Source organism: Taudactylus pleione, unplaced genomic scaffold, assembly GCF_031769625.1.
Source record: "Taudactylus pleione unplaced genomic scaffold, aTauple2 ptg001997l, whole genome shotgun sequence".
In the NCBI taxonomy this organism is placed as follows: domain Eukaryota; kingdom Metazoa; phylum Chordata; class Amphibia; order Anura; family Myobatrachidae; genus Taudactylus; species Taudactylus pleione.
In genome coordinates this window covers 389305-402035 of record NW_028286393.1, presented here as the reverse complement: position 1 = coordinate 402035, position 12731 = coordinate 389305, and the positions used below count along the sequence as shown (strand labels likewise).

General features: G+C 51.0%; 1 protein-coding gene across 2 annotated transcripts in view; it reads left to right on the top strand.

Moving 5' to 3' along the window:
* Positions 1-11911, top strand: part of LOC148435779 (uncharacterized) — a 48473-nt gene extending 36562 nt beyond the window's left edge. For both annotated transcript variants that reach the window (XM_088465570.1, XM_088465569.1), the window contains 4 exons: positions 1836-1942; positions 2193-2273; positions 4579-4761; positions 8136-11911. In XM_088465570.1, coding sequence (XP_088321696.1) covers positions 1836-1942; positions 2193-2273; positions 4579-4761; positions 8136-8285 — 521 coding nt within the window. In that variant the 3' untranslated portion in view covers positions 8286-11911. The remainder of the gene's footprint in view (positions 1-1835; positions 1943-2192; positions 2274-4578; positions 4762-8135) is intronic.
* Positions 11912-12731: the final 820 nt, after the last annotated feature.

Genomic DNA, 12731 nt, shown 5'->3' with positions numbered 1-12731 from the left:
CGTTCATGCGCATTCACGTTTGTAGTTCAGTCAGACTGACCAACTCAACGATTTTCATTAAGGGAATTTGCGAAAATCGTTTGTAGTTCAAAAAAATCGTTCATTACATTTAGTAAATGAACGATTTTAGTAAACAATTGTAGTTAATTTTTCCCTTGAAAAAATTAACGAAAATCGTTTTCTAAAATCGTTCATTTACTAAATCGTTGTGTGTGTGTGTGTGTGTGTGTGTGTGTGTGTGTGTGTGCAGCTTAAGAATTGTTTATTTTATTATCAGTTATTTATATAGTTCGCACACATATTCCCGCAGCACTTTGCAGAGATTATTTGGCCAATCACATCAGTCCCTGCCCCAGTGGAGCTTACACTCTATGGGCCTGATTCAGAGCCGCTCGTAAGCGGCCGCTCGTTCGTTCCGAGCGATGTTTGCACAACTGCGCATGCGTACGGATCGTAATACGCATGCGCGAACCAGTCAGTGCGGACGAAAATCGTTTGTTCGCTAAATAGCGAATGCCTGCTATTTTGAGTGACAGGAGGAGGCGTATGTGGGTGGTAACAGGGGAAGGTGTTTGAAAACGGGGAGTGGAGATCCGGACGCAGGCGTGCTTACAGGTCAAAACGGGCGTTTTATGGGTGTGCATAATCAATACAGCAGCGTCACTGACCATGTCACTGGGTTATTTTATAGTCAGAACTGCTCGCATGATTGCTGTAGGAAAAACCAACCACAAGAATAGCGAGCAGTTCATACGCTGGTCGATGTACTCGATTAATCTAATAAATAGCGGACATGACGTAGGATGCGAGCGGCCAGGGGGCGTAGTTTTCCAAAGAACGACCGCATGTTTGGTTCGCTCGTTCAGACCTAGAGGCGTGAACAGACCGCAAAGAGCGAACGGTTCATTTGAATAGCCACCCCTTTTTTCTGAACGAGCGAGCGCAAATAGCGTCCGGCTCTGAATGAGGTCCTATATTCCCTATCACATATCCGCAGTGCTTTACAGAGATTATTTGGCTAATCACATCAGTCCCTGCCCCAGTGGAGCTTACACTCTATGGGCCTGATTCAGACCCAGTCGCAAGCGCTGAGCGCTCGCAACCAGGTCGATGGTGGCCCCAAATCTCTCTGGGGCTTGCGGCCACGAGACCCTACCACAAGGGTCTCGTCGCAAGCCCAATGGTCGCGATGGTCTTGACCATCGCGACCATCATCATGGCCGCTCGCTGTGGGTGGTAAACCACAGCTATGCGAGCGGCCAGGAGGCCGCTCCCTAAAAAAAGAAAAGACGCCCTGAATCAGGGCCAATATTCCCTATCACATGTACATACACATACGGGTTAATTTTTGCTGGGGACCAATTAACCTACCAGTATATTTTTGGAGTGTGGGAGGAAACCGGAGTGTCCAGAGGAAACCCAAGCAAGCACAGGGAGAATATACAAACTCCACACAGTTAGGGCCGTAGTTGGAATGGAACCCACAACCTCAGTGCTAGAAGGCAGTAACGCTAACCACTACACCATCTGTAACTGGAGCTGTAAGCTGTGGGACCTTGTGGATCAGTGGTATCAGGGTGGCAGGAGACAGATGAGCACACGTGGCTTAGTTACATGCAGAGATGGGTGGTATAATACAGTATCTGGCACTGCAGAGGCGTTCTTCTTACCGTACCAATATTATTCTTATTTATTCCTCACCTGTATAATATTAGGAGGAAGATAACTCTGTACCCAGCACTGACAATGATTCATGTATCTAACGCTGCTTACATTATATTGGGAGAGCCTGAGGGGCTCTTGAATAAAAGTTTTGTCTTTCTCTCCCTCTCCAGGTTATTACTATATAGACCCTAATCAGGGGAGTCCTCAGGACTCTTTCGTGGCATTTTGCAACTTTACAGCGGGGGGAGAAAGCTGTGTGCCGGCTACGCAGAGCCAGGTAAGAGGGTAACCTCCTGCTCAGTCCTGGTCTAACGCTGCATTTGGGTGCAGGAGTTCTACTGAACAATAGCAGCCAATCAGGCACTTGCTTTCATTGGCTAGCTTGCACTGGACAGATCAAAGCTAGTTTTTTATTGGTTGCTGTGATTCAGGTCAGATTTTCAACCGTTGCAATGTTAATTAATGAGTTTGTATCATTCCATTAGTTTTATCTCACCATTAAGAGATTCTGTCATTCCTGTTTGTAGATACCGATCAAGGCGTGGCTGCTGAGCTACCAGACCCAGGAAGGATTCCAGTGGTTCAGTACCCTTCCTGGGGGCTTCACAGTAAGACCCTCACTATATTTATGAATATTTACAGCTGTGAATTTTCTTTTTCACATTTGTGGATTACACTGCTCCATTTCCCTGACGCAGCGCTCTCATGCCTGGTTATCACGTGCATACTGCAGACTCCGCACATTACTAAATCTACTGAGCACAATAACACTCAACTTGTAATTATCATTAAAATATAACATTAAAGTTTATGTCTTAAGGTGGGTACACACTGAACGGCCATCATCTGCTTGTGTTCTCGGGTCCCGCGGCCAGTGGGCGGGACGGGGCCTCTACCACCTCCAAAATGCCTCCCAGTCACCTACCAGCCGCCTCCCATCCACTTCCCAATCACCTACCAGCCGCCTCCCATCCACTTCCCAGCCACCTCCCAGCCATCTCCCAGCCATCTCCCAGCCACCTCCCAGCCACATCCCAGCCACATCCCAGCCACATCCCAGCCACATCCCAGCCACCGCCCAGCCACCTCCCAACCACATCCCAGCCACTTCCCAGTCACCTCCCATCCACTTCCCAGCCATCTCCCATCCACTTCCCAGCCATCTCCCATCCACTTCCCAGCCATCTCCCAGTCACATCCCAGCCACCTCCCAGTCACCTCCCAGCCGCCTCCCAGTCACCTACCAGCCGCCTCTCATCCACTTCCCAGCCATCTCCCAGCCACCTCCCAGTCACCTCCCAGCCACCTCCCAGTCACCTCCCAGCCACATCCCAGACACTTCCCAGTCACCTCCCAGCCACCTCCCAGTCACCTACCAGCCACCTCCCAGTCACCTACCAGCCGCCTCCCATCCACTTCCCAGCCACCTCCCAGCCACTTCCCAGCCACCTCCCAGTCACTTCCCAGTCACTTCCCAGTCACTTCCCAGTCACATCCCAGTCACCTCCCAGCAACCTCCCAGTCACCTACCAGCCACCTCCCATCCACTTCCCAGCCATCTCCCAGCCACCTCCCAGTCACCTCCCAGTCACCTCCCAGCCGCCTCCCAGCCACTTCCCAGTCATACTCCCAGCACTTCCGTCTTGATGGCAACTATGGCCCTCATTCAGAGCCGTACGCTCTGAGCAGAGCGCACGCTCTGAATGAGGGCCGTCCTCCATAACTATGGAGCGTCCTCCTGGACGCTCGTATAGCTGTGGGTCACCACCCACAGCCTATACGAGCGTGCAGTTTGATGGCCGCGATGGTCTTGACCATCGCGACCATCGAAACTGCGAGCCGGAGCCTGCGGTTGAGGTTTTCAACCGCAAGGCCCGGAGTGATTTTGGCTCTATCAGAGCCAAAATCACTCCCACTGACATCACTAGTGATGTCAGTGGGCCGGCTTCTGACGGTAGGCGTTCCCTTAGGAACGCGCCCGTCAGGGAGCCACGCCCCCGACACGCCCACCAAAGGGGGCGTGCTGTCAATCAACATCGACAGCACGCCCCCTTTGATCAGACACAACGAGCGAAGGAAAGTCCTTCGCTCGTCGTGTCTGGCGCATGCGCACGATGGAGCTCCCTCCGTCGTGCGCATGCTCAGTGCAGAACATCGACCCACTTGCGAGCGGACAGCCGCTTGCGAGTGGGTCTGAATCAGGCCCTATGTTGTCAGAGTTTTTAAGGATTTTCGCTAATCTATGTGAATGGCAGCATTTCCAGCGGCTTTGAATCAGGCCCAATCAGCGGTGGCACATGTCACATACACGGCGTTTCCCAGCAATGACAGCTTCTACATCGCAGTTACTTATGTGCGTGTTGTCACTTGGCATTAGGCTGAAACTCGGACGATTGTTGCATTCTGTGCATGCGTATACATCTCAGCGCGTGTTTGTGATCCAGCCATTGTGGTCCGGACTGCGAATGCAGCGGCTACGCAGACCCATCGCAGAGTGATTGACAGGAAGTTCCATTTGTCGGAGGTGACGGGTGCGTGCCTGGGCGTTTGAACGCCTTTGCATAAATTAGCCACTGCGATGCCTTATGCAGCCTGAGGCCTCATAGCGTGCGCTGACGTTAGCAATTTCTGAGTAAGGTCAGAGCCTGTGTAAGTGCGATGTTACCGATGGTTTTGCAATCTTGCTAAGTATTACAGATGTGTGTAAGGTAATGTGGGCGTCCTTATGTAGTGCTGCAATGGCATAGCGATCGCAATGGATTAGCATACTATCGCAGCGACACTGCGTGCGTAATCACAGTTGCGATCTGTAATGAATCAGGCGCTAAGTTGCTGACAGCACAGTAACCGACCATTTGTGTTATTTCTAAGCACTACACAACTGAAGTGTCCGTTTCTTTCCCCCACCCTCAGCTCACGTACAATGAGGGCAGCGTAGTCCAGCTGCGCTTCCTCCGGTTGCAGAGTTTACATGTACACCAAGAATTGAGATACGTGTGCCTAGCACAACCTGGGCCCCACGCCAGGGACAAAGATGTGAAGTTTCTGACTGACACCCGGGACCAGAGCTTCCTGGTGACACTGCAGGGATGTGAGGTACGTGGCGTGAGACAGAGAGGTAGGTGACACTTCAGGGATGTGAGGTATGTGGCGTGAGACAGAAAGGTGGGTGACACTGCAGGGATGCGAGGTATGTAGCGTGAGACAGAGGTGGGTGACACTGCAGGGATGCGAGGCACGTGGCGTGAGACAGAGAGGTAGGTGACACTGCAGGGATGTGAGGCACGTGGCATGAGACAGAGAGGTGGGTGACACTGCAGGGATGCGAGGCACGTGGCGTGAGACAGAGAGGTGGGTGACACTGCAGGGATGCGATGTACGTGGCGTGAGACAGGGAGGTGGGTGACACTGCAGGGATGTGAGGTACGTGGCGTGAGACAGAGAGGTGGGTGACACTGCAGGGATGCGAGGTACATGACTTGAGACAGAGAGGTGGGTGACACTGCAGGGATGCGTGGTACGTGGCATGAGACAGAGAGGTAGGTGACACTGCAGGGATGTGAGGCACGTGGCATGAGAGAGGTGGGTGACACTGCAGGGATGTGAGGTACGTGGCGTGAGACAGAGGTGGGTGACACTGCAGGGATGCGAGGTACATGACTTGAGACAGAGAGGTGGGTGACACTGCAGGGATGCGAGGTACGTGGCGTGAGACAGAGAGGTGGGTGACACTGCAGGGATGCGAGGTACGTGGCGTGAGACAGAGGTGGGTGATACTGCAGGGATGCGAGGCACGTGGCGTGAGACAGAGAGGTGGGTGATACTGCAGGGATGTGAGGTACGTGGCGTGAGACAGAGAGGTGGGTGACACTACAGGGATGCGAGGCACGTGGCGTGAGACAGAGGTGGGTGACACTGCAGGGATGCGAGGCACGTGGCGTGAGACAGAGAGGTGGGTGATACTGCAGGGATGCGAGGCACGTGGCATGAGACAGAGAGGTGGGTGACACTGCAGGGATGCGAGGCATGTGGTGTGAGACAGAGGTGTGTGACACTGCAGGGATGCGAGGCATGTGGTGTGAGACAGAGGTGGGTGACACTGCAGGGATGCGAGGCACGTGGCGTGAGACAGAGAGGTGGGTGACACTGCAGGGATGCGAGGTACATGACTTGAGACAGAGGTGGGTGATACTGCAGGGATGCGATGTGCGTGGCGTGAGACAGAGGTGGGTGACACTGCAGGGATGCGAGGTACATGACTTGAGACAGAGAGGTGGGTGACACTGCAGGGATGCGAGGTACGTGGCATGAGACTGAGAGGTGGGTGACACTGCAGGAATGCGAGGTACGTGGCGTGAGACAGAGGTGGGTGACACTGCAGGGATGCGAGGCATGTGGTGTGAGACAGAGGTGGGTGACACTGCAGGGATGCGAGGCATGTGGTGTGAGACAGAGGTGGGTGACACTGCAGGGATGCGAGGCACGTGGCGTGAGACAGAGAGGTGGGTGACACTGCAGGGATGCGAGGTACATGACTTGAGACAGAGGTGGGTGATACCGCAGGGATGCGATGTACGTGGCGTGAGACAGAGGTGGGTGACACTGCAGGGATGCGAGGTACATGACTTGAGACAGAGAGGTGGGTGACACTGCAGGGATGCGAGGTACGTGGCATGAGACTGAGAGGTGGGTGACACTGCAGGAATGCGAGGTACGTGGCGTGAGACAGAGGTGGGTGACACTGCAGGGATGCGAGGCACGTGGCGTGAGACAGAGAGGTGGGTGACACTGCAGGGATGCGAGGTACGTGGCGTGAGACAGAGGTGGGTGACACTGCAGGGATGCGAGGCACATGGCGTGAGACAGAGAGGTGGGTGACACTGCAGGGATGCGAGGCACGTGGCATGAGACAGAGAGGTGGGTGACACTGCAGGGATGCGAGGCACGTGGCGTGAGACAGAGAGGTGGGTGACACTGCAGGGATGCGAGGCACGTGGCGTGAGACAGAGAGGTGGGTGACACTGCAGGGATGCGAGGCATGTGGTGTGAGACAGAGGTGGGTGACACTGCAGGGATGCGAGGCACGTGGCGTGAGACAGAGAGGTGGGTGACACTGCAGGGATGCGAGGCATGTGGTGTGAGACAGAGGTGGGTGACACTGCAGGGATGCGAGGCACGTGTCGTGAGACAGAGAGGTGGGTGACACTGCAGGGATGCGAGGCAGGTGGTGTGAGACAGAGGTGGGTGACACTGCAGGGATGCGAGGCACGTGGTGTGAGACAGAGGTGGGTGACACTGCAGGGATGCGAGGCACGTGGTGTGAGACAGAGGTGGGTGACACGCTGTTATAGTGTGAGGTTGTAATAGTTTGTAGTTCATGTAACACTGCACAGACTATTAAGAAACCAGTAACTCTGTGATAGAACTACAAATCAAAGCACTCCCTGCCAGTCAGGATTTTTAGTTAGGCTGAGCAACAGAATGTGCTGACGCTATGAATAATTGTTAATAAATGGGCATCCCTGAGTGACCAGATTAATTTTAATACATTTTTCGGGCAATGCAATCACTTAGAAGTCGCACACTGACAATATAAAGTCACCCTGCTGATAATAAGGGGGGTGTCCAGCATTAGTATGAAAACTTGCCATTGGGGTTTGTGAGGTTTTATTATTTGGGATGAAGAAGTCCTATACACTGTGTAAGTTTATTTTAAAAATGTTGTTGTTTTTTTTAATGTAATCTCTGACCATTATACCGGTGCCCCGTTGGGGGGTATGGGGGGGAAGGAGGTATAAAGTTACTATTCCAGGGGGCTCAATCTTATAGATTACCCCCAGCTCCTGCCGCCCAGGACCTGGAAGTCCTCAGTGTTTCCATGTAGCGTGGCGCAGATAGGCTCAGTGAGGGGTAGGACTGCACGTTTCTGCCCAGTGGGGGCAGACTGTGGGTGTTGGAATTGCACAGAGGGGGGCAAATACTTTTACTTTATACGCAGGCAGCTGATATTTATGTGTTTCTGGAGAAACCTTTTATCTGCAGCCAGTTTAAATTTTATGGAGATTTTCTAGCAAGTTCAGGTCCTTATCAGGGGACGTAGTTACCACCCCGGCGTTCGGGCAGCCATCGCTCATAATACCAGCGCCGGAATTCTGCCAGAACTCCGACCACCGGTATCCAGATGGTAAGTGTTCAAGGCTTAAGGGAGTGTTAAGGTTAGGATTGGGCACTAGGGGGAGGGATAGACACTGGGGGGGAAGGGTTAGGCTGCGGGATAGGTGGGTTAGGGCACTTACCTACTTGGGTCAGGGTTCTGACTGTCGGGATACTGCTGTCGGTATTCTGAACGCCGGTATCCCAACTGCCGGGATCCCGTGCCCAACCCCTTAGTCAGTGACAATACCCAAACCCCTCATGGTTAGAAGTGATACGATTGTATTGCAAGGATCTGATATTGTGTCTCTTTACAGGGTGGAGAATTGTTCAACAGAACGGAGACTGTCCTCCATTTTGCACCCATGGACCTCTCTCTACTTCCTGTCCGGGACTTGGCCTTGTTTCATGACGGGGACATGGGCCATCATTATGGCTTCTTTGTGGGCCCCGTGTGCTTCAGCTGAGGGTCATTCTTCTCCGCGAACTTTGGCGACACACACCCAGGTCGTTGGGTGGAAGCCCGGCACTATTTATACAGGAGCATATGGGCCTCCTACCCCTCTCTCAGGAAGGGAGACTGAATACTGTTTACAAAGGAACTATTGGTGCTCAGAAGTTTAACACTTCTTCTCTCGGATCTCCTGGTGAGACTACACACACACACACACCTCAAGACTTCCGCCTCACGGGACATACTAAGGACAATGTTCTCGGGAGGGCAGTCCGACCTCTCAATGCACTTATTTATCCACTTGTTTTGGTGCCCAGGAAAAGCTCCAACAAAGTATTTTACCCAGAATCCCCAGATGCAGAAGGACGTATGAGGGGAGCATGACGTGGAAGCGTACAGGACCAATCACTGACATTCCTAATCATTCCTGCCATGGACAATGTGGCTTATCCCATTGTTATCACAAATCCTTCCTGCCATGGAGAGTTCAGGTTCATTTACTGCCATTGGAGATCGTATCTGCGATGGTTTGCCATGCTTAGTAGCGTCGGAAACCGGAACCCAGTAGAATCAGGTGACCTCATGTCAGCTGATGGCCATTTCTTGTATTAGATGCATGCCGTGCACCATTTCTGGACTTTTCCGAAACCTGTTTATAGAAGCAACTATCAATTACCAGTGTCATATGATTTCTGTGTATATTCTTGTGAATGCTGACACATACATAAAAACCAAATACACGTGTGGCTCTTCGGCAGCCATTTTGTTCACCCATAACAACCAGTTACCTACAAATTTGGGTGTCCCTACATTATGCAGTTCTTATTGGGGGGGGGGGGGGATTTTGTAGCCTTGAGAATCTTGTTACACATGTAAACTACTGAGTGGTTGATACAGTAAGTGAGTGAATGAAAGGGAATATTTGCCTTTATATGAATAAGTCAGATACTCCCTCCCCCCTTCACTTTATCCAGTGCTGGGTGACTGAACTATCTAGAAAATTGCATGTTGCTTGTCTGACTTTACGATTAGCAATTCCTCCAGAAGGCTCCTGTCAGCCATAGGAGTACCTTTGTTTTATTCAGCAGCAGGCATAGGTTTAAGCCCCTTTAGATAATAGAGCTGTATAACAGTTGCTGTTCTGAGGCGGGAATTAATATTATAGCAGAGCCCCCATAGTCCCTTGGCAACATCACTAGTTCTGGTCCCCCTTACCCCAAATAAAAAAAAAAGCAAAACATGAAAACAGGTTAGGATAGTCTGGGCTATGGGCCTGATTCAGACTCGCTCGCGAAAACACAGCGCTTGCAATCAGGTTGATGGTCCCCCACTGCGCATGTGCACAATGGAGCCGGCTCCGGCGTGCACATACGCGAGACCCGGCCAGCGACAGGCGCTCCGTCGCTACGGGTCTCGCACCGAAAAGGGACGGCTGTTGATTGTGATTGACAGCTCGCCCTGTTTTGGAGGCGGGGGTGGCTGGCCAAACAGAGGTGTTCCCGAAGGAACGTCTGCCATTTCGGGGCAGCCTCAGTAGTGAGCTTCCGGCTCACTGGGGCTTGCGATGGACAAGACCCTACCACAAGGGTCTCGTCGCAAACCCGATGGTCACGACCATCACCTGGCCGCTCGCAAAAGCTGTGGGTGGTCACCCACAGCTTAGCGAGCGGCCAGGAGGCCGGCTCTGAAAAAAAAAATACCGCCCTGATTTAGAGCGAGCGCTCTGAAAGAGCGTCCGGCTCTGAATCAGGCCCTATGTCCACGGGGTGCAGGAGAGAACATTTCCCCTATAGCACTAAGGGATCTGCAAAGTAAACATGTTTATACGTATAATATTCCTTGCCGTGTAGCAAGCATTCATTCTACACAGTCTCCTGCCAAACCCAATGTAATTAAATGTATTAGTTCCGACCTCTGGTTACAGGTGCAATGATTAAATACATGGTAAGTGAGATGGTCTGGGACCTGTTATGGGGAATTGTGATGTAGCCAGTAACACCTAAGTAAAGCAATACATCGTCAGCACACCACAATAATACATCGTCAGCAGACCGCAATGATACATCGTCAGCACACCACAATAATACATCGTCAGCACACCGCAATAATACATCGTCAGCATATCACAATAATACATCGTCAGCACACCGCAATAATACATCGTCAGCATATCATAATAATACATCGTCAGCACACCGCAATAATACATCGTCAGCACACCATAATAATACATCGTCAGCACACCACAATAATACATCGTCAGCACACCATAATAATACATCGTCAACACATCATAATAATACATCGTCAGCAGACCGCAATGATACATCGTCAGCAGACCGCAATGATACATCGTCAGCACACCACAATAATACATCGTCAGCACACCGCAATAATACATTGTCAGCACACCATAATAATACATCGTCAGCACACCGCAATGATACATCGTCAGCACACCGCAATAATACATCGTCAGCACACCGCAATGATACATCGTCAGCACACCGCAATGATACATCGTCAGCACACCGCAATGATAAATCGTCAGCACACCGCAATGACACATCGTCAGCACACCGCAATAATACATTGTCAGCACACCGCAATAATACATCGTCAGCACACCGCAATGATACATCGTCAGCACACCGCAATGATACATCGTCAGCAAACCGCAATGATACATCGTCAGCACACCACAATAAGTGGCTACTAAGGCAATAACCATGGTAAAAGAGACTGTATGAATAAGTGTTGGGCCTGATTCAGAGCCAGACGCTATTTGCGCTCGCTCGTTCAGAAAAAGGGGCCGACTATTTAAATTGAGCGCTCGCTCTTTGCGGTCTGTTGACGCCTCTATGTCTGAGCGAGCAAACGAAACATGCGCTCGCTGTTTTGTAAAAACGCCCCCCTGGCCGCTCGCATCCTACTATTAGATTAATCGAGTACATCGAAAGGCGTCTGAACTGCTCGCAGTGCTTGTGGTTGGATTTTCCTACCGCAATCATGCGAACAGTTCAGGCTAAGAGACAACCCAGTGACGTGGTCGATGACGCTGCTTTGTGAATTATGCACACCCTTAAAACGCCCGTTTTGACCATTTAGCACGCCTGCGTTCGGATCTCCACTCCCCGTTTTCAAGCACCTTCCCCTGTTACCACCCACAAACGCCTCATCCTGTCACTCAAATTAGCAGGCACTCGCTATTTTGCGAGCGCTCGATTTCCGACTGCAATGACTGGTTGGCGCATGCGCATTACGACGCATGCGCAGTTGTGTGAACATCGCTCGGAGCGAACGAGCGGCCGCTTATGAGCGGCTCTGAATCAGGCCCTCTGTTTTTATTTTTTTCCTCCAATTGTTACAAATGCAACAAAGTGTAAAAGATCCTGATCTTACATTTGAATCTGCAAATTGTCACTTTACCTGTCAGTTGTCACATATCACTGCTCAGTGTGTAATCCCGCATTATCCTTCTCCTAATGATCGCGACGTGGACGGGCGATGCGTCCTGGGAGCTGCCTACAGCCACCCGCCTGCAGGACATGTGATGTATACGTCTGGTAATAACAGGTCTGTGTGTTTCCGGCTGCAGAACAATGTGATAAATGTATTTTAGCTGTATATATAACTATAAAGGATATGCACAGTGTCTACACTAAATAAAATAAAAAAAATTGTGATATATAATTATTTGCATTGAATTGTGAAGTATGTACATTATATATTTTCACTGTATGTATTTATACTTATGTAGAAAGAATGGGAGGGAAAATATTGTTTTCCATAAGTTTACATGATGAAGTGTCCAGAAACGTGCGAGCAATGAGCTTTTTACAAGCAAATAATTGGGAACATTTACGGATCAACTCAGCGTAAAGCATTGAACTGTAGAATTCCTCTCACCAGATACAATGGAGCCGATGCCAAGTTGAACGTATGCCGCCTATTGCGGAGCGCGTCTTGATTAAATTGCTCTGAAGACGGTAGTTAGAGTCGCATCTACACTTAGGACCTAAGAGGCTGATCTGGGTTATAAAGGACGGACTCATTTATTATTTCTTTATTACCAGTTATTTGTATAGCGCACACATATTCCGCAGCGCTTTACAGAGAATATTTGTCCATTCACATCAGTCCCTGCCCCAGTGTGCCCCCTACCACATGCTCACACACACACACTCACATACACACTAGGGTTCATTTTTGTTGGGAGCTAATTAACCTATCAGTGTATGTTTGGAGTGTGGGAGGAAACCGGACTAAACCCACGCAAGCACAGGGAGAATATACAAACTCCACACATTTACGGCCATAGTGGGATTCGATCCAGTGACCTCAGGGCCTGATTCAGACCCGCTCGTGAGCGGGTCGATGTTGCCCAAGTGCGCATGCGCACGACGGAGGCGGCTCCGTCGTGCGCATGCGCGAGACCCGAATAACGACGGCCAAGCCG